The sequence below is a fragment of the Plecotus auritus genome, assembly GCF_963455305.1.
Source record: "Plecotus auritus genome assembly, chromosome: 7".
In the NCBI taxonomy this organism is placed as follows: domain Eukaryota; kingdom Metazoa; phylum Chordata; class Mammalia; order Chiroptera; family Vespertilionidae; genus Plecotus; species Plecotus auritus.
The window spans coordinates 18,917,929-18,941,981 of record NC_137774.1 but is presented as its reverse complement, the minus strand read 5'-3'; the positions used below and the strand labels follow the sequence as shown (position 1 = coordinate 18,941,981).

The following is a 24,053-nucleotide window of genomic DNA, read 5'->3' as shown; positions in this document are numbered from 1 at the left end:
TCACAATCATTGAGGGGAAAGGGAGATGGTAGCATGTAATTGGAATGCTAGGCATCTGCAATGCAACAAACTTACACAATAAAATATTGTCCCATGTTCTGTCAGACTTTTCAATGTCCTGCCAGACACCTACTCATGTGTCTAAGGACTAGACTCTAACTCCATTTGACTGATGCCAAGCTATTCTTTTTGAAGTTTTAATATGGACTAAAACTTGTAAGAATTCCTCTGTGTGGAAAACAATGGAAGATTATACTTTGATATAGTCAGACTTCACCAAGAAGTTACACACAATTTTGGAAAAGTCATGCCACCAACAGAAAGACCTGCTGATGCTTGAGGAACCAATAGAACACACCTACTGCAATTGTATCTTTTGCACTTACAGTTATTGTTTATGCATGCAAGCAAATGACACTTTGTATTTTTCTACTATAGACTTTTTAGCTTTTATATTTTGAATGATATACTATTTTGCTATTTTGCAATGTTTCTCCTTTACTCACAACTGGGATGCTTTTTTTTTGGGGGGGGGTATATGGATGGGTTATATTATCCATGGTTTTCATTACAGAACAATATTTTTAAAAGGCTATTCGGCATATATAAAGGGATGTTGGTGCCAATAAAATTGAGACCACTAACGTAACAGGTAGACCACTGCAGGATTTCCCACTTGCTTCCCAACCTACTGTTGACACTCTGACCACACCATACGTGACCTCATTTTCATTTTCAAGGATCCTAAGCTTTTTCATAGGGGCCCTAATTGTGCGCTGATAAAAAGAAAACTTGAATGGTTCTTAAGAATTAAAACAGTGGCGGGGGTGAGGAAGGAGACATATGTACTACTATTTGTAACACCTTAAACAATATAAATAAATAAATAAATAAATAACAGTCTCGCATCCGTGATTTCGTTGGATGTTCGCAAGAGTCCTACAGGGAACGCAAACTGTCTACAGATTCTTACCAACTGTAGTGTATTATAGTAAAAACGAAAACAAACCAGAAATACTTTACTTGAGCCGCTGCCATATCTTCGTTCATGAGCGCTCAAAGATCCCACAGATTAAGCCAACAAGATTCTCAACCAGATGAGACCTGAGAACTTTTTTCTTTAGGGTTTATTTCGGCCTGCTCCTACAGAGATGAGAAAACCGAGATTTGAGGAAAGTTAAGCGACTTGGCCACGGGTCCGAGATTATCATAACATTTCAAAACAGGGGTTTAAGAATATACAGGAAGGTCTATTCTATTACACAGGTTTTCCTCACCGCAAATTTTAGATTAGAGTCTGTCACCTCAGACAAAACTGGAGGTGGGCGAACCCGCCCCTCACTCCGCCCCCAGAGCTGTCCGCGGCACTGCCTGACTGGCGGCCAGCGCAGGGGGCCTCGTGGGGTCCTTCGCGCGGGCTCCGGACGCACTGCCTGAGCGGGTGCGCAGGCGGCTTCCGGTGTGGGTGACGAGTGGTGGCCGAAAAAGGGGGACATCAAGGAACGCTCAGGCTTGGACTATGGCGGACGGCGGCTCGGAGCGGGCTGATGGGCGCATCGTCAAGATGGAGGTGGACTACAGCGCCACGGTGGATCAGCGTCTGCCCGAATGCGAGAAGCTGGCCAAGGTGAGGGGAGGCCGGCTGTCTGTGGCGGGCGCCAGGGGCTGAGTCACCGCGCGGAGTCTGCTTAGGCCTCAGGGGGCCTGAGGGCTGGAGCGCGCATCCCCAGCCGGGTTAGGCCTACTTGAGTAGGACACCTCAGGGCCGTCTGATCAGGGAGACTCCAGGGGTGCGCTCGTGAATACCCTCCCCAGGACAGATGGTCACTTCCTCCCCGTAGGAGTTGGGGCCCCGATAGTACTTTTTGCGTTTCCTTGGATACGCTTGACCGTTTACTTTGGTAGTTTCCCAGGGGTTAAGGCCGCTTCGGCATTCAGGCTAGATCAGGGAGTTTCGTTCTATTGCTGAATCAATTTATGTCAAGTTGTTTATGGATCGTGGCGATGTGCCTGGTGTTTGGCCAGGAAAGTGATAGTACGAGGTGATTAACACAGGATTTCTGTCCTGGAGGAGTTCGTGTACATAACGAATCGGACAAGTCATACCTGGCGGTGAATGCCATACAAGTATAAATAAATTGTTATTGGAACACAGAGAAAGAAGCTGTTGATTCTTACTGGTGGGATAAGGGATGGCTTTACAGAGAAGCTAATGTTTGTGTTGGGCCCTGACGAGTAAGATTGGGTTCGGAAGGAGTCATTCCTGCAGCGGGAACTATGTAAGTAAAGACAAATAGGCACTAAAGTGCAGAATAAACTAATTAGAGGAGTTCTTGAATAGTAGGTTAGCCCAATTGCTTATCTCCCATAGGATAGAAATTTAACTTGATCCAAACATTTGTCACGCCCCCTGTGATGTGTAAGGCAACTTTGTGTATCATTTTATGTATAAAGAAACAAAGGCTCAGAGTTGTTTGTCCAGCGTTACAGTTATTAATAGGTAGAACCAGGGATTCAAAACTTGGTTTGTCTGACTAGGATATAGGTGGTTGTTGACTCTGCTCCATCATGGGCTATTGCTAAGGCCTCATTATGCTCAGGGCTTATTAAGTTCTTAGATCAGTCTCCAGCCACAGACAGTTATTGCTATCTATCTGGAATGCATTCACTAATAGGGTTGTTTTTGTCCCTACGGAGCTTACTGTATAAGTACATTACAGTGTTAACAAATCCAGGGACAGGAGGCGTGACAAGTAATGCATGACACTTAGTCTTAGAAAGAAACCTTTTTAATGTCCTCCACCCTCTTTTTTTCCAGAAAAGAATTTAATGGGGCTTTACAAAAAACAAGGATAGGGAAAGATGATGAAGTTGATATACCTGTATTTCTTAGGTTCAGTACACTTGATGGAGGAGAGCCAAAAAAATTCATCTCTGAGCTTTCTAGTTGAGAGTGTAAAGAAACAGCATCAGCCCTAGCTGGTTTTGCTAGGTGGATAGAGCCTGGGCCTGCGTACTGAAGGGTCCCGGGTTCGATTCAGGTCAAGGGCACGTACCTCGGTTGCAGGCTCCTCCCCCAACTGGGCCCTGGTGGGTGCTTGTACAGGAGGCAACTAATCGATGTGTTTCTCTCACATTGATGTTTCTCGTTCCCTCTCTCATCCACTCTCTCTTAAAAGTCAATGGAAAAATATCCTCAGGTGAGGATTGAAAGAAAGAAAGAAACAGCAACTTAAGGGTCGGAAAATTCAAACACCTACAGTGCCAGAGAGAGAACAATAGCTGACATTTATTGAGTACTTTCTGAGGTGCCAGGCACTCTTATAAGTGCTAACATGCATGAACTCATTTGTTCCTCACCTTAGCCCTATGTGATAGGTGTATTATTATTGTTGTTTTACTGACAGCAGGCTAAGAGAAGTTGACTCACATGCTCCAGGGTCATACAGCTGGTAAAGTGATGGGGCCAGGATACACACCTAGACAGACGGATTCTAGAGCTTGTGCTCTCACTATGCTATCCCGCCTAGCGAGCCACGTGTAAGAAAAAACTGAACTTCTGAACACCTGCCCACGGAAAAGGGCAATAACTCTTCACCTCCAGTTAATCTTTGCCAGTTGGGGATGAAGGCCAAGCCTTGTCAACTCTTCTATTTTGAGGGAGAAAAATACTATCTGAGCTAATACTGTGTAGATCAAATTAAACATACCTACAGGCCATTCACATTTCCTACAATTATGACCTATTACAATTCTGTTTCTGTGTCCTGACACTCACCTACCAAATAACAATAACTAATATTTATTTTTGTGTAAGTTCTGTATGATGTTCGCTATTATGATGATTATGTTTATATTATGTTCCAGCCACATATCCATTTAGGAGTTAAAGGATGGACACAGACATACAGAACTTACAGATGCCCAACAAGTACTGATGTTAAACTCCTTACTCATTCACCTCATTTACAAGGATTGTTTTAAAAGTCACTTGTTCCAACAGGTTGGTTTTGATAGCTCTGGCCATCTTGTTCCTCTTGAATTAAAAGGCAGCACTGAGAAGGTGGAATTTCCAGAACTATGTGCTTAGATAGGGAAGGACGGAGGGAGAAGAAAGATGTTTAACCATAGGATTGAACATAGAAAGTGGGATGGCTAGAGAATTGGGAGTTGCATATAATGAAGTTGGTGGTAGTATCCCTCAAATAGTACCAAATTGTTAACCATATAACTTATCACATCCTACTCACTGAGATAGTAAGATTCAGGAATTGTAAGCCATTAGGTTCAGCTGAATAGCTCAGGTCAACGTCAATACACTCAGTGCATGCTACATGCACTTGGTGCAAGGGAAACAATAATTAAACAAGGTCTACCCTAGAGGAACTTACAGACCACCTAGGAGGCAAGACATGCACATTAATAACTGGCACAGGTATAAAGGGATGTACTGTAATTTCTGCAGAAGCAACATGATGTGCTTGTCCAGATGCAGAGCACTGAACACCAGTGTCAACAGTATAGACACTATCCCTGCTCTTACAGAGTTTGCATTCTAGTGGGATGACAAAGACAGTAAACAGTTAAGTAGAGCAGAGCTGGGGATCACTGCAAAGAAGAAACCCAGTGGACTTGAGTATTAAAGGATGTGCTGAATGACTGTTGATTTTAGAGAGCATTCTCTGAGAACATCTTTCTGAGGTGACATTTAATGTTCCATTGGTACATGCAGACCATTGCTCTAGAGCAGCGTGTGATTTCTTCTCATGTAGAGTCAGTTCTTTAAACACCATAGTTCTGAATTTGCCATATAGTAAACTACACTCTGTCGATCACAGTCATGTGACTAACAGTAATGGCAAACGCAGCAGGAGGTGACTGTGAATTAGTTATTTTGCATTTTAACTATTTTTGTACTATATTTTGTTGCCAGATGGTAACCATTTCCCTATAAGATTACTTTGATCAAAGCAAAGGGGTGATTTAAACTAATATAATCTAGTTTAGTGAAGGGAACTTGGACCGGGAAACAAGGACCCTGGGCTCTGGTTCTGCTGGTTAGTTTTGTGGCTGAACTATTTGGTCCTCGGTTCTTTTATTCTCTAAAGTAAGATGATTATATTGAATGTCTAGTAGTGTTTCCAGTATAATATTCTGTGATATTTTACGGTTTATTAGCCTTTACTTTGAAGAATTTATAGATTATTTATGTATTTATTTTAATTCTCATCTGAGTATGTTTTATCGATTTGAGAGAGAGAGAGAAATATGGATGTGAGAAGGAAACATCTCTCAGTTACCTCCCCTAGGAGCCCTGACCTGGGATCAAACCCAAAACCTAGATATGTGCCCTTACTAGAAATCGAATCCTCAACCTTTTGATGTGCAGGACAACACTCCAACCAACTAAGCCACTGGGCCAGTATTATAGATTTGTTTTTTGTTCTTTTCCTCTGATGGACATTTAGCCAGCATTTATTGTATATGTGAATCTGTAGAGCTTTCAGAACTGCTGCTCCCCTTTGCATAGGAAACTTTGTTAAAATGTTAATAATCATATGTTTAAGATTCAATTAAATAAGTTCAAACAATGGCTTTACAGTACATATTCTGTTGCATAGAAAAGTCATAGTTTAAAAGTTACCTTGACAAATATGGAAACAGTATTTTTGAAAAGTCCAAACATTATTTGTACTTAATTCAAAAGCTGTGTAATTAGTTTCTTTCATCAGTAAAAGAATACGCACGTGTTGTCCATGAATGTCATTAAAATAAATATTTTTCCACATAAGAAAAACAATTTCTAAATAAAACCCTCCTCATTGCTTCCAATTCATTCAGTGTTAATATCAGTATCTTTTTTTTTTTAAATATATTTTATTGATTTTTTACAGAGAGGAAGGGAGAGGGATAGAGTGTTAGAAACATCGATGAGAGAGAAACATCGATCAGCCGCCTCCTGCACACCTCCTACTGGGGATGTGCCCACAACCAAGGTACATGCCCGTGACCAGAATTGAACCTGGGACCCTTCAGTCCACAAGCTGACGCTCTATCCACCGAGCCAAACCGATTAGGGCAGTATCTTAAATGCAGTTTTTTGTTTTGTTTTGTTTTTGCTGTGGGTTGGTATTTTTATCAAAATGTGTGCTTCCTAATAGGATGTCTTATTTTAGCCCTGGTGTGTTATCGTTTAGGTTTATATTGTTTGAATTTTGTTGTTTTTCATTTCTTAATATGTCCCAGGGAGAATGTTTCATTTTTGCAAATGAGGTAGCGGTTATTATCAGTAGGCAAAAAGGGGTGTAGTTCATTTGGATCAGTATCTGCTTAAGAGCATGACTTTTGATTTAGCAAGTGTTGGTATTACCAATTGGTGTTCATTTCTCTTCAGTTTGTTTGTTTGTTTGTTTGTTTGTTTGTTTTAGAGAGAGAAAGGGGGAGAGAGAGAGAGAGAGATCGGTCCCTTCCTGCATGCACCCAGACCAGGAATCAAACCTTCCACCCTTTTGTGTGCATGATGATGCTCCAGCCAACTGAACGGAACTGGTCAGGGCAATTATTTATTTTTAAAGCCATTGATGAATTAAAACAGGGTTTTCTATCTTTTTATCACCAAATAACCTTTTTAATTTCTTCTCAAAACTTCGTTTTAAAATATTTATTATTGCCGAAACCGGTTTGGCTCAGTGGATAGAGCGTTGGCCTGCGGACTGAAGGGTCCCGGGTTCGATTCCGGTCAAGGGCATGTACCTGGGTTGCGGGCACATCCCCAGTGGGAGGTGTGCAGGAGGCAGCTGATTGATGTTTCTCTCTCATCGATGTTTCTAGCTCTCTATCCCTCTCACTTCCTCTCTGTAAAATATCAATAAAATATATTTTTAAAAATATATATATTTATTATGGAAATTTATAAAGAAAATTCATTTTCCTATTTTTATTCTTTTTTTTTATAATATATTTTATTGATATTTTACAGAGAGGAAGGAAGAGGGACAGAGAGCTAGAAACATCGATGAGAGAGAAACATCGATCAGCTGCCTCCTGCACACCTCCCACTGGGGATGTGCCCGCAACTAATGTACATGCCCTTGACCGGAATCGAACCCGAGACCCTTCAGTCCGCAGGCCGACGCTCTATCCACTGAGCCAAACCGGTTTTGGCAATATTTTTATTCTTTAAAGACACATGCGACTGCCAGTTAAGAATCTCTGTTTAGAATAAGATAAACAAACAGATGTTACTGTACTGAGTTGATAAATTAGAATTCAAAACATAGACTTGATGTTTTGCTCAGGTGCTAAATCATTGTTGTTCTATATTCACTTTCTCTTAGGTATTTTGAAATGTTAAAGGTAGCTTTTGGGCCCCAAGTTGGAAATCACTGACTATGAAATCCCTGGGAAAAGGAAGCATTATCATGAAAAGTACAAAAGTAATTATGGAGTACTCCTTTTCCCTCTAAAATAGACTGGTGATTTTCTTTCTTTTCGGTGTCAGAAACATCTCATTTTAGCCTAGTTATTTGGTTTTTGTATTGGTGGTGGTGGTTTTCATTGTTCATTTTAATCTTTTATTTTAGGAAGGAAGACTTCAAGAAGTCATTGAAACCCTTCTCTCTTTGGAAAAACAGACTCGTACTGTGAGTAGATTATAGTGCAAAACCTCAGTTGCCAATAATTTCATTTAACATGGTTCCATTAACTTTGGATATATGTTCATTTTTACAGGCTTCTGATATGGTGTCTACATCCCGTATCTTAGTTGCAGTAGTGAAGATGTGTTATGAGGCTAAAGAATGGGATTTACTTAATGAAAACATTATGCTTTTGTCGAAAAGACGGAGTCAATTAAAACAAGTAAGTTCATGATTGCTCAAAAATAAATACATTTGCATTTATTTATTTATTTTAATCTTTATTGTTGAAAGTATTACATATGTCCCCTTTCCCCCCCCATTAACCCTCTCAATACATTTGCATTTAAATAAGGACTTTCAGAAAACCTTTCTGTGAATCTGTTTTAAATCTGTTAAATCAACATTCTAAAGAGTTTAAAATTCTGTAGATATTCTCATAACTGCTTTTATTTTGTTTCTTCTCTAGTCTTTATATATTTGCAACTTTTAGTGAGTGTTGATACAGCTTTGGTATATTTCCACGTTGCTCCCTATCTTCATGTTTATAATTTTAAATGATTCTGTTATAATCATTTAAAAAAGTTTGCTGACCTCTGACCTAATAGAATATTAGAGCTGGAGGAAATTAGTCTAACCTGCTTATATTAACTATGGGGAAATGGGGGCGGGTGGGGGGGGGGGCAAGAGATGCTGTTCTTTCACTATCACATTTTATCAAAATGAATATGGATGACTGTGGCTCCTCTCCAACCAGATGATGGAATTGTTTTACCTTCTGCCTCTGCCACTGACTCTTTCTTTAATCATATTATCTGCTGGTCATTGCCTCACTTCTCTCAGTCAAAGTTGAACTCTGCTTGTCTTTTTCATCATTATTATTATTTTGTCTTTATTCTGTTTTCATTTCTTCTTTTTTTATATATATATATATTTTATTGACTTCAGAGAGGAAGGAAGAGGGAGAGAGAGATAGAAACATCCATGATGAGAGAGAATCATGGATCAGCTGCCTTCTACAAGTCCCCTGCTGGGGATTGAGCCCACAACTCGGGCATGTGCCCTTGACTGGAATCGAACCTGGGACCTTTCAGTTTGCAGGCCTACGCTCTATGCACTGAGTCAATGCTCTATCCACTGAGCCGAGCCGGCTAGGGCTTTCATTTCTTCTATATGTTTCTGCTTGATTGCAAAATAAGCTAGCTAGCAAGCCTTCCAATAGATGTGGCCAGGCATCCTTTCCACCTTTCCTTTTGCATAATCAGTTCACCAGTTGTAGTTAGTGGGGAGGGGCACAGTCTTGCACCTGAGGGTTTCCTAACCTTTATTTATTTGTTCCTAGGTATTCAGTACTTCTCAACTATCAGGGAGGTTTTAATGTTCTTTGATGTTCTTTTTATAGGCATTTCCGTTTGTAAAGTTGCTTGTGAAGACCAAATTTAACCACAGCACTTCCATCAATAACATACTTCCCTTTCCTGTATGAGGAATGAATTTTACTTATGAATGATTTTTATTATTTTAGGCTGTTGCAAAAATGGTTCAACAATGCTGTACTTACGTTGAGGAAATCACAGACCTTCCGATCAAACTTCGATTAATTGATACTTTACGAATGGTTACAGAAGGAAAGGTGAGTTGTCTGTGGGTATAACTCATGGTGATAAGTACTCTCTTACTTGTATTCAGAGATACTTTTATACTATATTTAGACATTTTCTATTAGTATGTAAAAATAAGGTTAATTCTTCACCCTGGTGAATCTGCTTGAAAAGTCTATGTTTGGGATAGCTAAGGTTTCACTCTAATATTTAAATGGTTAGAGTATTTGCAGTGTGAGGTTAATTTTCAAAATTTTACTATGATGTCATCCTCCCTGCCCCAGACTCCCCAATATTATATTTCTCTAAAAAAGGGAAAGTACAGAATGGTAACTGTGGTAGATATGTTTCTTTCTAGATAGATTTTTGTGGTTTGAAGACAAAAACTTAGCTTGCATTTAACTTTTTGTCTCTTTAACTATCAGTTCAGTTCAATAAATGTTATTGAGTACCTCTGTTGTGCTAGGTCCAAAATGAGCAAGAACTATTCTTTTACCTCAGAGATCAGTTATAAAAATGATTACAGGGCTGTGTCATGACACTGTGTAGTGCTCTGTAGCATAGAGGGTAGGGATTGGGTGAGGTGCCCAGGGAAGCCTCAAAGAGTTGATAGCTGAGCTGGCTTTTTAAGAATGAACAGAAATTCTACAGGGCCAGGGGTAGGGAAAAGGGCATTTTACACATAGGGAAAATAATATACAAAAAAATCAAAGTAAGAAACACCTAGTATATTTAGGAAACTGTAAGTAGTCTGTTATTGGAGATTAAGGCTTTGGGGGATGGATTGGGGAAAGGGGGGTTGCTTCAGGGCAAAGGGTAAAAGGGCAAGTCTTAACATGAAAATTATTTTTCTAGGCTGTAAGTTATGTAGTTACAGTTTTAATGTTTAATTTGTTGGAAGTTACAAATCTATTATAGTTACAGAAAAAATGCTAGTAACCAATACTTAGCAAGATCAGATATATATATTTTTTTAAATATATTTTTATTGAATTCAGAGAGGAAGGGAGAGAGGGAGAGATAGAAACATCAATGATGAGAGAGAATCATTGATTGGCTGCCTCTTGCATGCCCCCCACTGGGGATCGAGCCCACAACCAGGGCATGTGCCCTCAACTGGAATCCAACCCAGGGCCCTTCAGTCCTCAGGCCAACGCTCTATCCACTAAGCCAAACCAGCTAGGACGAGATCAGATATTTTTAAAGGAAGTAGCATTGTATTTAAAGATCAATCAGAACTAGAGTATTGGTTGAACTGAGGCTACTTGGACTGTATATGCTCTTTGTAAAGGGTGTTATTTTTCAAGTAATCAATCTTTTTAAAAGTACTTTTTGTTTTCTGTGCCACTTATGTAGCATGTAGTCTGTCATTCATTAAACACAGTGATTTTATATTTAGGTTCTCAAAGCAAAGCTGCAAAATATGAGTAATGTTTTATAGAGACATTTTCTTAAAAATTGCGTGATTGTGAAGTATAAAATACCATATAGCTCTGCTTGTACATGGAGGATAAAGTACACAATACCTCCAAAATAAATACTCTGCCTAGTTTGAATAATAGTTTTACTCTACCTTTAAAATTTTGATATATTTCTATAGGGATTTTGGTAATTATAATAGATTTCTTATATTTGTAGATCTATGTTGAAATTGAACGTGCTCGACTAACTAAAACATTAGCAACTATCAAAGAGCAAAGTGGTGACGTCAAAGAGGCAGCCTCCATTTTACAAGAGTTACAGGTAAGATGCTGCATTGTAGATTGTGTGGAACTTTATGTTTAGTCAGCATTATTTTCCTGTGGAAATAGCTTATTTTGGCACTTTATTACTTTTTTCTGAAGCACCAAGAATTAGAGTGAATACAGTAGAGTGTGGGGTTATTCAAGTAGCTGGAAATAGAGTAATTATGGTGCCAAATACATTTAACTTCTAAAGAAATGTTGCTTTCTTAATATTTTTATTGATTTTCGGAGAGGAAGGGAAAGGGGGAGAGAGATAGAAACCTCAATGATGAGAATCATTGATTGGCTGCCTCCTGCACGCCCCCTACTGGGGATCAAGCCCACAACCCAGGCATGTGCCCTTGACAGGAGTCGAACCTGAGACCCTTCAGTCCGCAGGCTGATGCTCTATCCACTGAGCCAAACCAGCTAGGGCTCTAAAGAAGTTTTGAAGATAAATTAGGATTAACAAGTTAACCTTGATTTTGTGCTATTATTTTGTGCTATTATTCTCAGAATTTAAATAAAATCAGTATTTCATATACTATTTACTTATGCCTTAAGAATTTGCTATTAATTATTGGCTTTGTTCTTAATTAATATTGAATTAGTGGTCAATTCTTAAGAGTAACCTTAAAATGAGATAGCAAAGAGCTAAAGAAATCTGAGAAAAACCATAGACTGTCTCACCAGAAAAATGTACATGAACTATGCTCAAAATTTAGCTTCTAGCCCTGGTTGGTGTGCTCAGTGGTTATAGTATTGGCCCACACACCAAAAGGTTGCAGGTTTGATTCTCAGTCAAGGACACACGTACCTGGGTTGTGGGTTTGCTCCGGCCCCCGGTCCAGGGCACGTACTGGAGGTAACCAGTCGATGTGTCTATCTCACATTGATGTTTCTCTCTCTTCCCATCCCCACCCCCACTCCTTTTCACTCTCTCTGAAAGTGGTTACACAGATTTATGAATGTGTTAAAATTCATGGAACTTGGGGACCCTTTCCCCCTCCCTATGTGAGAGTCCATTCTGTGGGACTCTTTCCCTCTCCCCACGTGCGAGTCTGTACTTGTTCTCCAATAAATCTCCACCTTTGCTATACAAAAAAAAAAAAAAATTTCATGGAACTTTACACCAAAAGAATAAATTTATTGTGTAATTTCCTGGAGCAAACTAGCTTTCTGTATCATCATCAGTAGCACTCTCTAAAAATGTGTGAACGTTCTTACTATTTATCAAGGGTAAATGTTTTAATATGTATTTAATGCTATTGCAGTTTTAAAATATTATAAATTAATTTGGGGACCTCCTCTTCTAGGTGGAAACCTATGGGTCAATGGAAAAGAAAGAGCGAGTGGAGTTTATTTTGGAGCAAATGAGGCTCTGCCTAGCTGTGAAGGATTACATTCGTACACAGATCATCAGCAAGAAAATTAATACCAAATTTTTCCAGGAAGAAAATACAGAGGCAAGTATATGTCTTAATACGAATTTACTTTAAAAATGTTTAGGGAAAAAAAAAATAAACCCCAATTTACCTTGTCAACTTTTTCTTTTTTCAGAAATTAAAGTTAAAATATTATAACTTAATGATTCAGCTGGATCAACACGAGGGCTCCTATTTGTCTATTTGTAAGCACTACAGAGCAATATATGATACTCCCTGTATACAGGCAGAAAGTGAAAAGTGGCAACAGGTAAGAACATATTCTTATACTTGACATTGATACTTATGAGGAACAATTTGCATTTTTAAATTTATTATGAAATAATTTTAACTTCAATAATTATATGCAATTTTATAATGCTGCTTTTTATTCACTGTGTTGATAATTCAGTTTATCCTTACTGATTCAGACATGTTGTGGTAATACTCTACCACCTTGAAAGAAATAGACTTACTGTTAAAAATATATGGCCTGGCCAGTGTGGTGCAGTGGTTAAATATCAACCTGTGAACCAGGAGGTCAGGGTTCGATTCCAGTCAGAGCACAGGCCAGGGTTGCTGGCTTAATCCCCAGTAGGGGGCTTGCAGGAAGCAGCCGATCAGTGATTCTCTCTCATCATTGATGTTTCTATTTCTCTCTTCTTCTCCCTTCCTCTCTGAAATCTATTGTGTGTGTGTGTGTGTGTGATGTACAGCAGGTCACCTGCTAGCAAGGTTACAGATAAAGACCTATTACTTTGGAAAATTGTTACATGTGTATTCCATATAATTTTGTTATAAGAACTTTTTCTTTTATACATTTGTTTTAAAAATAGCCCAGGAAGTAATTCAAATTAGCAAAGGTTTTTTAGTACAATATTAAAAATGAATATATATAATTATTTCATTATTTTTTAGTTCCTGCCAAAGTTTTCATTGTTTCTAATCGTGCATGTAATTATGATGTTGTGCGACTGTTTCAGGCTCTGAAAAGTGTTGTCCTCTACGTTATATTGGCTCCTTTTGATAATGAACAGTCAGATTTGGTTCACCGAATAAGTGGTGACAAGAAGTTAGAAGAAATTCCTAAATATAAGTAAGTACCTTTATAATTAGCTTAATATACCTCAGTAGAAGCACCATTTTGAAAGAAAATTGGTTAACCTAAATGTACACTTAATTGGCTGCTGATAGATATTAGAGAATAAAATTGGAGATAATAATAAAATGTTTTTTATAGTTCTGCATTAGAAATTACTATAATGAGATGATTGCATACTTCATTCTAAACCACTTATCAAGTAGAAGTTTTATTTCAAGCTAATTTTAGCAGCTTTTGTTTAACCATTTGATGAAGTTTTTATCATCAGTTGTTGGGGCTTTATGCTTTTCTGAAGTACATACTTCTGAAAATCTATTAAAGACGTACACTTCATAAGCACGATGGGCTTTTATTTTCTATAAGTTATTTTTCTTTTATCTGTTTCATTTAAAAGGTTATATTCATTAGTGCAGAGATTGGCAAATACAAGATAGTGGAGAGCAGAATGTTAAGCATGGGAATGCTATATTCAGAATTACTCTGGGGGAAAATGGTAGCAAAATTAGTAACATTAATAATCTACTTGGCTCTTTTTCTGCAAATAAAAATTTATTTTAAAAGTCTGTTGATATTTAAATTCTTGTTGTTATATTGGATGAAAGTTATTTTACAGATTTGGAATATTAAGTTTTATACCATTTACAGGGATCTTTTAAAGCTTTTTACCACAATGGAGTTGATGCGTTGGGCTACACTTGTCGAAGACTATGGAATGGAATTAAGAAAAGGTTCTCTGGAAAGTCCTGCAACTGATGTTTTTGGTTATACAGAAGAAGGTGATAAAAGGTGGAAAGACTTGAAGAATAGAGTTGTTGAACATGTAAGGATCTGGAATGATAGAGATGACAATTTAAAAGTCAAGTTTAGCGAATTTGAGCATAAACTTTTATGTTTGATAATTAAATGTGTTAACATGCTTCATTTTGCGAGGACCTCTCAAGAATCCAAAATTTTGTAGCACATATACCAGAAGGAATTTCTTAATGTGAGGGATGATGAGAATGGGGAGAATGTTTTCTATCTGATACTCACTTGGTAGTTTTGGAAATGGGTAACATATCTTAAACCTGCCCTTTCTTCTTGGTGTCACTACAGATTGAATTGTGCCAGCATTCATTCATATAACAAACACATTTATTATGAGCACTGTCTGTGCCAGACAGACACTACAGAGTGCTGGGGCATAGAGGAGAGTAAGACATGGTTGCTATCTTTAAAAAACTTAAAAATAAACCATAGGGAAGGCACATTTATAAGTAAAAGCATTATAGATATTGTGGTACAGGTATATATAGAGGGGAGCATAAGGAGAGAGTTGATTGGCTCTACCTGGAAGAGTAGTCAGGTTAGATACATAGGTATTGACGCAGAAGATATGATTTGTAAGAAGAGTATGTAGTTAGCAGGTAAAGGGAGAGCAGTCCCTTTGGGCAGATGAGATAGTCCTAGCAAGGGCATAGAAGCACAAACCAGCAGGGGAACTTGGGGACCTCCAAGAAAAAGGCCCAGTGAGAAAGGAAGTTGGAGATGTCAAAAGGGTCTGCATCACAACAAAGATTGTACACACATAGTGAAGACTTCTGAGAGGATAATGGCCAGGCCTGTATTTTACAAAGATTACTCTGCAAGTAAGTGTGGAGAATGGATTTGGAGAGAGAAAAGACAAGATGAGAAGATTAGTTAAGTGAGGGGCTGTCTGGGCTTGAATTAAGGCAGTAACCATGGTATTGAAGATGACAGATAGAATGGAATTATTTTAAGAAAGAAAATCAATAGAATTTGGTTATTGATTAAATTTAAGGATAGAGGAAAAGGTAGGGGCTAGAATAGTTCTCACACTTCCTAAGAGGTTAGTGTTGCCATTGACCCTGATAGAGTTGGGAAGAGATGCAACTTATTAAAAGATGAGTTCATCCCTAGCCGGTTTTGCTCAGTGGATAGTGTCGGCCTGTGGACTGAAGGGTCCCTGGTTCGATTCCAGTCAAGAGCACATGTCTGGGTTACGGGCTCAGTCCCCAGTAGGGGGCGTGCAGGAGGCAGCCAACTAATGATTCCCTGTCATCATTGATGTTTCTATCTCTTCCTCTCCCTCTCTGAAGTCAATAAAAAGATATTTAAAAAAATATATAGCCCTAGCCTATTTGGCTCAGTGGATAGAGCGTGGCCTGCAGACTGAAAGGTCTCAGGTTTGATTCCGGTCAGGGGCACATGACTGGGTTGCAGGCTCGGTCCCCAGTGGGGGGCATGCAGGAGGCAGCCAATCAATGATTCTCTCTCATCATTGATGATTCTATCTCTCCCTCTCCCTTCCTCTCTAAAATCAATAAAAATAATATATATTTTTTAAAAAGATGAGTTCATTTTTCTCCCCACTGTTCCCATATTTCCTTGTGAGTGCTGTTATTCTGTTAATAATATTAATAATAAAGAGGAGTCTCTAACTTTAATACCATTTCCAGTGAAAATTAGGGATTTCATTTCAAATCACCTTTAAATAGTTATAGTGATGATTAAAGTGATGTTTGAGGCGATCTCAATTTTTAAAAATGTTAACCTTTTAAAAAATTTGTCATAATTAGGAAAAGCTTAACTTTAGTTTCTTGCATATAGCAAATATATTTTAGTACAGTTACAATTTTTCGTCACTAATTTATTTAAGATAAACCTATATTTTGACTGTATGTTTTAAGAGAGTTGTGGAGAGTACTCAGAATAATTTGCAAATAACTGCAGAAACCAAAATACATTCCAGTGGTGGGCTATGGAAAAAAATTAAAGCTCTGAATCTGACATTTTAACTAAACCTATTTGGTTTTGAAAACAAATGGACTTGTAGCCTTATTGACAACTGTTGTGTTCTCTTTGTCTGCTCTCCTCTCCCCAGAATATTAGAATAATGGCCAAATATTATACGAGGATAACAATGAAGAGGATGGCACAACTTCTGGATCTCTCTGTTGATGTAAGTAGTAAACTTCATTGTTTTATTTGTAGCCATTCATTTTGAATATCAATCGACTTATAAAAATCAAGTGAGGTAATCTTTTGTTTTATTTAACTTTAAGTTTAGGTGATAAGTTTCCCCAAGCTATCTTAAGTACCAAAAAATTGCTTAAATACTTGTTATAGTTACATTAATATTGTCACTTAAATATGTTAGTTTTCCATTGTTTGATTTGAAGTTCAAGGTATATGTTCTATAATAAATATGTTTAGGTTCACGAAAGTGAACTGTAGAAATAAAAGATATGAGGGAGACTTGACTATAGTTCACTTGAAAAGGTCCCAGGACGTGATAGAGAGGTTTCGTTTTCAGATCTGGATTTCATGTTGATAAAATGTACAACACCAAAGAAATAGGCGTTAAGTGAAATGCACGGTAATGGTCTGAAAAGCCATTTCTGTAACCAGAAGTAGCTGCAACAGTTTAGCTGGAAAAGAAGAATCATAGAGTGTTAGAAGGTTGACCGTTGGTTAATTCATTAGCACTTCTCTTATCTGGATGAGGGTACCAGAGTCCTTAGAAGCAAAATGCCTTGTCCATGGCTAATAGTTGCCAAGTAGCAGAGCATATATTCTACCCCGACATTTCTGGAAACTTTGAGAGTAGATTCATACTTGAACCTGACTCTGAGTGGACTCAGATTCTATTCATCCCTAGACTCTCAGTAAAATCTGTACATTATTACAAGAAATCAGCGGTTGCTAACTATTACTAATGAATTTTAGCCCTGCGTATTCTTAAATGAAGAGTTTAGAAAATGCTTTCCTTAAATTCTGTTTATTACCTATAATTATCCGGTATTAATCCAGTTTGTCTTTCTCTCTTGCAGGAGTCAGAGGCTTTTCTCTCAAATCTCGTAGTAAACAAGACCATCTTTGCTAAAGTAGACAGGTTGGCAGGAATTATCAACTTCCAGAGACCCAAGGATCCAAATAATTTATTAAATGACTGGTCTCAGAAACTGAACTCATTGATGTCTCTAGTTAACAAAACTACACACCTCATAGCCAAAGAGGAAATGATACATAATCTACAATAAGGGTCTCAATGCCCTAATGCTTTTAGAAAAGAGTTAACATTGGAAGTCATTAAAAAAAGAAAAGACTGTTATGGTGTATATGTTGGGTTCTTTTTTCCTATTCTCAACTCTTGTCTAAAATTTAAAATATAGTGAATATGTTTGAGGCCCCTTTTTAACCTTTCAACTCCCTAATTTCATTGTTAACTTTTCATTTGCAATTGGTACAAAAATAGAATACATTTCTATTGTCTGAGTGCTCAAAACATGGTGTCATAACTTACCCAGATGTTTTTCTATAATTTGAAACCTTTTTAGCTATTATTTGTTTTCATTCCGCTAACAACCATAATGATAATAAAAGCAGTGTATGCACGTTTATTTCCTATGGTTACATGTGTTTCTGAACATTTTACGGGGTAGTGATTTAAGTGGTTTTTTTAAATAAATTCTGTTGTAAATCTATGAATTAGATTTTTTAAAAGATTTTTTTAAAATATATTTTTATTGACTTCAGAGAAGAAGGGAGAGAGAGCGAGAGAGAGACATCAATGATGAGAGAGAATCATTGATCGACTGCCTCATGCATGCCCCCTACTGGGGATCGAGCCTGCAACCCATGCATGTACCCTTTTGACCGGAATCAAACCCAGGACCCTTCAATCCGAAGGCCGATGCTCTATCCACTGAGCCAAACCGACTAGGGTTGGGTGTTTTTTTTAGATTTTTAAAAATTTTATTAATTTTTAGAGAGGAAGGAAGGGAGAGGGAGAGATTCCTGCGTGCCCCCTATTGGGAATCGAGCCCACAACCCAGGCATGTGCCCTGACCAAGAATGCTAACCCTAATCAGCAACCTTTCGGTGCACAGGACAGTGCCCAGCCAACTGAGCCACTCTGGCCAGGGCTATTTAGAAGAATTGTAAAAGCAACATAGAATATATAGGAACATTTGGGATAGAGTTGTGGTTTGTGAAGAATTTGTATTTTAGTATTGTGGCAAAAAATCTCTAGCCTGAGTGTGTATGGGGGAGCTATTTGGTAGGCTATATAGACTTTTTTTAATCTTTTTTCTTTTTCAGGGGGGGTCTAACTGGCTTTAATCACAATAGCTTATTTTTACCCTCTTCCCCCGACTTGACCAGTTTTTGAACAAAATCAAGTGATGTTGTGTTGGCACAATTTAACACAACAAAGTTATTTTTTATAAGACTTTGTGGCTTTAACTTAATATATCGGATTGCATCATTAATGCTCCAAATTCATTATCTCTTTATAGGAACTTTAGTTCCTTTGAACACTGGATAACAACCTAAAATGCATAGAAAATGACCCTCCCAAAAAGACTTCAGGCCACTCTCTTACCAAATGGTATAGTACTGACATTTTTTTTAGACTTAAAAATAGTTTCACTGTCAAAAGGAACATCTGAGATCAATTAACATGAGCAAATTTTGGAAGGTTTTATTTTTATTATTTTTATTTTTAATTTTGGAAGTTTTTAAAATTTGATTTATTTCAGAGAAAAATGAAACAATGTTAGGTTATTTAAAATGATGTTAAATGAAGAAAGTATGAGGCTACTTTTTATAAAATATAAATGTAGAGAGGGAAACATTTCTCAATTCATTTTCCATATAATGGTCACTAAATTGTCCCATGATCCCATGGCTAAGGACAATTTGTGGGACCTCTACTATTTATGCTGAGTCATCATGAATAATATAATATTAATCTAATTTTATTCTTTAGAAATTTAATGTATTGGTCACATTAATAACATCAACATCTGGTATCACTTATCTTTAACCAAAAATATCGCAAGTTCAGAAACTTTTACTTCACACTAGCAGTAAGAATATGGTTTTAATTTTCTTTTGAGTGAAAAAGATAGAAAATAAAATTATTTTGCATTGTTAATTTGTAAATCGAATTGGAGCCAATTTGAATTTAGCTTCTCATTAATTTAGTCTTTCTGGGGACTCATTCCCTTTGTATCTGCCAAACCTAGACTCTTTGGCCAAATACGTTGCTGTAAAGACCTCAAATGCTCCTCTTTTTATTTAACGTACTCACCCTCAGCAAAGCTCCCTTTGTGTTCTGATTTGCTGCCACTTGTTAACTGTGTCCCAGTGACCCAATCCCATTTGACTTGCTTTACTGCTCATCCATTTCTTGTTTTTTTTTTTCTGTCCAAACAAATTTACAAGTTATTACCAACTTCTTAGTGTTACAAAGAAGAATCCGTTAACCTAGGGTGGTAAAATATTTGTGATTTTTTTTTTTTTTAAACCTAAAATCCTGTCTTACATTTCAGACCTAAACCAGCATTCATGAAAAGGACAGAGCCACTTTATTTTAAATAGAGAAGCTAATACTTAACTCATTATCATTTTCATGATTAGGTTACTAACCAGCAGGAGAGGTGATGAGCTTCTGTTTTTAGGATTTTTAAAAAGTGCAACACCTTTTATTTCTATATGTTTTTATTTTAGAGTTCAATAGCTATTTCTGTATCTCAGTTTCCATATCTTGTTACTGAATCATTAAAAACCTCCTCTTTAAAATTCATACTGTTTCAATCCATCTCTTATAAGTGTTAAATGTATGATAAAAGTACTTATTTTAAGTTGTTTTCAGCTCCTGGATTTAGCTGCAATAAAAGCACCAATTTGTGGGTATTTAAGAAAACCTGGACAATAAACTCATACTTTAAAAGATTACTTCTCTTTTTAATTCTCTTACTGTTTAAAACAAACAAAAATTGATAGATAATTTTCATTTTTCTTTAAAAATCATGTTATCTCTCCCCACTTGTTCTTAAGTAGTGGGAAAACATTTTGTACTTATTGGCTCCCCCCCACCATCTTCCCAAAGTCTTTCTAATTTGGGATTGGGGACAGGCCATGCCTACTTGTGCTCTTGACCAGTGGTTGTCCAACTCAGCACACATCAAAATCACCCACAGGGCATGTTACAACACATTGCCTGACCCCCACCCCAGAGTTTCTGATCCAGTAAGTCTGGGGTGGGACCCAAGGATTTATTTTCATTTCTAACAAGTTCTTGGATGATACAGATGCAGCTGATCCATGGATCACACTTGGAGAACCACTCCTCCAGACAACACTTGGAGTAAATATAGAAAATAACTATGTTGGGGGGTTTTTAAGTATTTTTCTGAGAAAAAATACTGAGTGACCATGGACATCAGTGAAGTTAGGATTGTGCTACAGAGTGATGCTTACCCAGTGCCTTTGTTTTTGAGTCTAGTGATTTGAAACTGTGGTTTTGTTGTGTCTCCTGAGATGTGGAGAAATGCTCTCATTTTTTCAGTGGATATAAAACAATGTTCCAAACTTGGAGCCTAATAATTGCTATGTTGAAAGAATTGAATGACATCTCTTTGAAGACTGCAGAAGTTTCATCATCTGCTATTTTCTCTCCGTAAGATTGGGAGCCCTGTTTATCTTTTCCCAGCCCTCAATAAATTCTGCTTTCTGTCTCTGAATTTGCCTACTCTAGATACCTAATACAAGTGAAATCATACAATATTTGTCCTTTTGTGTCTGGCTTATTTCACTTAATGTCTTCAAGGTCTATCCATGTTGTAGCATGTGTCAGAACAGTGTATGGTTGAAGAGCATTCCATTATGTGCATGCATCACATTTTGTTTATCTGTTGACGGCCTCTTGGGTTGTTGCCACCTTTTGGCAGTTGTGACTAGTGCTGCAATGAACATGAGTGGACACGTCCTGTTTTCAATTCTTTTTTTTTCAACTCCGTCAGTTTATTTTGTTACTTAGATTCTCCAATTCTTTCATATCTGCATATTTGTTTTAAGAAATAGATTCAGAGAAAAGGTTGTGCAGAGTGTGAATGTGTACCCTTCACTCAGTTTGCACATTGGCTTTTAAAGCCAAAAGGATATTTATATACAAAAGAACTGTGTGGTAGACCAGAGGGAGACCAATTCCTAGCAAAGTTATTAATATTTTAAATCTTATCCCAGTGACTGTGATGACAAATTCCACAAGAGCTGTCCTCTTATACCTATTGTCAAGGGGGTCCAGTCAGTGAGATAGGAACTACTTGTGATCAGAGTTACCAGCCCAAGTTTCAACCACATCTAGCATATATCATGTGCATAAGTCCCATTAAATTAGTATTAAATAAGGCACTCCTATCTTCATTACAGGTGGTCTTGTATCTGAAACACATTAAGGACTCTTAAAGCTTTTAGTACCCAAAAATCTAAAGCACATTTGGTGTTACTGGGACAAAGAAAAAGGATGATTCTGTATGAATCATAAAAGTAGCTAGATAGACATTGTACATCCACAAAAAACAAACATCTGGGTCAAGTCTTCATGAACTTTAGGCTGTAAAAATAATGTTCTCAACAGAAGCAGCTTAATATACAAGGAAGAAGGTAGGTGTTACAGATAATGCCTTTTCTTAATTCTGCATTGCTGTACATACAGCCGTATTGTTTAATGTATGAGTACCAACAGTGCAGTAAAAAATCTTCAAGTTTTAACATTTCTAAATGCAGTACCCTGTTCATATCTTCATTTGAACTTTGGACATTTTCCTTAAACTATGAAAATTTTCCTATGAAAACTTTCTAGTTTCATAATGCTTTTTTTTTTTTTTTAAATGCTTAAATGTCACTTGCAAGTATAGCAAGTAAAAAGGTTAAAGCAATAGGATGTAAACCAATTTTACTTGACCAAGATTTTAGTATTATATTCATTTAAAGTTTTTGAGCATTCGAAGAATTAGACTAAAAGGGCTAACTAATCTTCCAGAAAGAGCAAAGGAAATGTTAGGATGAAATAAAACATTTCTTAAAATGCATATCAGGTCTGCCACTGCCGCCTGCACAACATAATGCCTCACTACAGAATACTAAACAGCTGGTCTCCCGATGCCTTCACATTGATTTTTATTGTGTGAAGAATGCAGGGCAGATATTTTATTCAAAGTGCCCCTCCTTCATGGAACTGCTACAGAGACCACGTTTCCCTCACCTTTTAGAATGCAGATCTCGAAAGTAGAGGATAATGTGATTTTCTTCCACTGTTGGGACTTAGGGATTACAGAGTTGGGAAATGAGTTCTTTCTGTAAGATTTAGATAACACCAACATATCCTGAACCAGAGCGTATAAGCAAATATATAATGGTTCCCTGGCTGGCAAGACCTGACCACGAAGGTAACCTTTGAGAGGGCAACATTTTTTTTTTTAATTTATTGATTTGAGAGAGGGAGAGAGAATCATTGATTTGTTGTTCCATTTATTTATGCATTCATTGGTTGATTTTTGTGTGTACCCTGACCAGGATCAAACCCACAAACTTGGCATATCAGGACAATGCTTTAACCATCCCTAACCATGGAAATGGATACAGAAGTTATAGCCAAAACCCCGTGACCCCCTTATTGGAAATGCTTTCCACGTGAAATTGAAGCAGCATGTAAAAATAGCCTAAAAATCATATAAGGAGCTTACCTTGATCTGACCCCAATAAGCAAACTTATGATCACCATTTATTTAACTTACCATTAAGTCCAAGATAAGTATCACTTGATGCTTACAAAGTATTTTTACATTGATTTTAGAGAGAAAGAGAGAAACATCGATTTGTTGTTCCACCTATCCATACATTCATGGATTGATTTCTTGTATGTGCCCTGACCTGGGATGAAGCTCTCAACCTTGGCTTACTGGGATAATGCTCTAACCAACCTAGCTACCTGGCCAGGATTCTAAGTGTTATTTAAAAAAGTTAAAATCAAGCCGTGGCTGGTGTGGGTCAGTTGGTTGAGCATTGTCCCATGCACTGAAAGGTTGCCGGTTTGAGTCCCCAGCAGGGCACATACCCATATTGCAGGTTTGATCTCCAGTTGTGTGTTTCTCTCTTGCTTTCTCTCTAAAATCAAAACATAATTTTAAAAAAATGATTTAACAATTTTTTTAAAAATATATTTTATTGATATTTTACAGAGAGGAAGGGAGAGGGATAGAGAGCTAGAAACATCGATGAGAGAGAAACATTGATCAGCTGCCTCCTGCACACCTCCCACTGGGGATGTGCCCGCAACCAAGGTGCATGCCCTTGACCGGAATCGAACCCGGGACCCTTCATTCCACAGGCCGACGCTCTATCCACTGAGCCAAACCGGTTTCGGCTGATTTAACAATTTTTTAAGGTAAAATTGAATATAAAATGGTTGAGTCATGTGGAAAAGTTTAGTGAATCCTCAAAAACTTAAAGAATGACTGTATGTCCCAACAATTTCACTCCTAGGCATATATATACCCAAGAGAACTGAAAAGTATATTCAAATACCTGTACACAAATATTCATAGCACCACTTTTCACAATAGCCAAAAGGCTGAAACTACCCAAAATGGCCACCAGAGGATGAATGGATAAATAACTTTGGAATAGCCATATAATAGAATATTATTTAGCCATGAATAGGAACATCAGAAATGCAATATATGCTACAATGAGGATGAACCTTGAAAATGCCA

General features: G+C 37.5%; 1 protein-coding gene across 1 annotated transcript; it reads left to right on the top strand.

The window, feature by feature from the left end:
• Positions 1–1,419: 1,419 nt before the first annotated feature.
• On the top strand, positions 1,420–17,896 carry PSMD12 (proteasome 26S subunit, non-ATPase 12). Its single transcript, XM_080681337.1, has 11 exons — positions 1,420–1,627; positions 7,584–7,643; positions 7,732–7,860; positions 9,163–9,270; positions 10,877–10,981; positions 12,279–12,428; positions 12,523–12,657; positions 13,370–13,482; positions 14,134–14,308; positions 16,373–16,450; positions 17,322–17,896. Exons 1-11 carry the CDS (start codon positions 1,520–1,522, stop codon positions 17,529–17,531), a joined length of 1,371 nt encoding a protein of 456 aa, XP_080537463.1. The 5' UTR covers positions 1,420–1,519; the 3' UTR covers positions 17,532–17,896.
• The last annotated feature ends 6,157 nt before the right edge of the window (positions 17,897–24,053 follow it).

Excerpts from the sequence above, each read along its gene's own strand:
- PSMD12 (XM_080681337.1), top strand. The coding sequence starts at position 1,520 with ATGGCGGACGGCGGCTCGGAGCGGGCTGATGGGCGCATCGTCAAGATG. Across the intron at positions 10,982-12,278 it reads CCATTTTACAAGAGTTACAG|GTGGAAACCTATGGGTCAAT; the intron begins GTAAGATGCTGC and ends CTCCTCTTCTAG. Across the intron at positions 16,451-17,321 it reads TTCTGGATCTCTCTGTTGAT|GAGTCAGAGGCTTTTCTCTC; the intron begins GTAAGTAGTAAA and ends TCTCTCTTGCAG.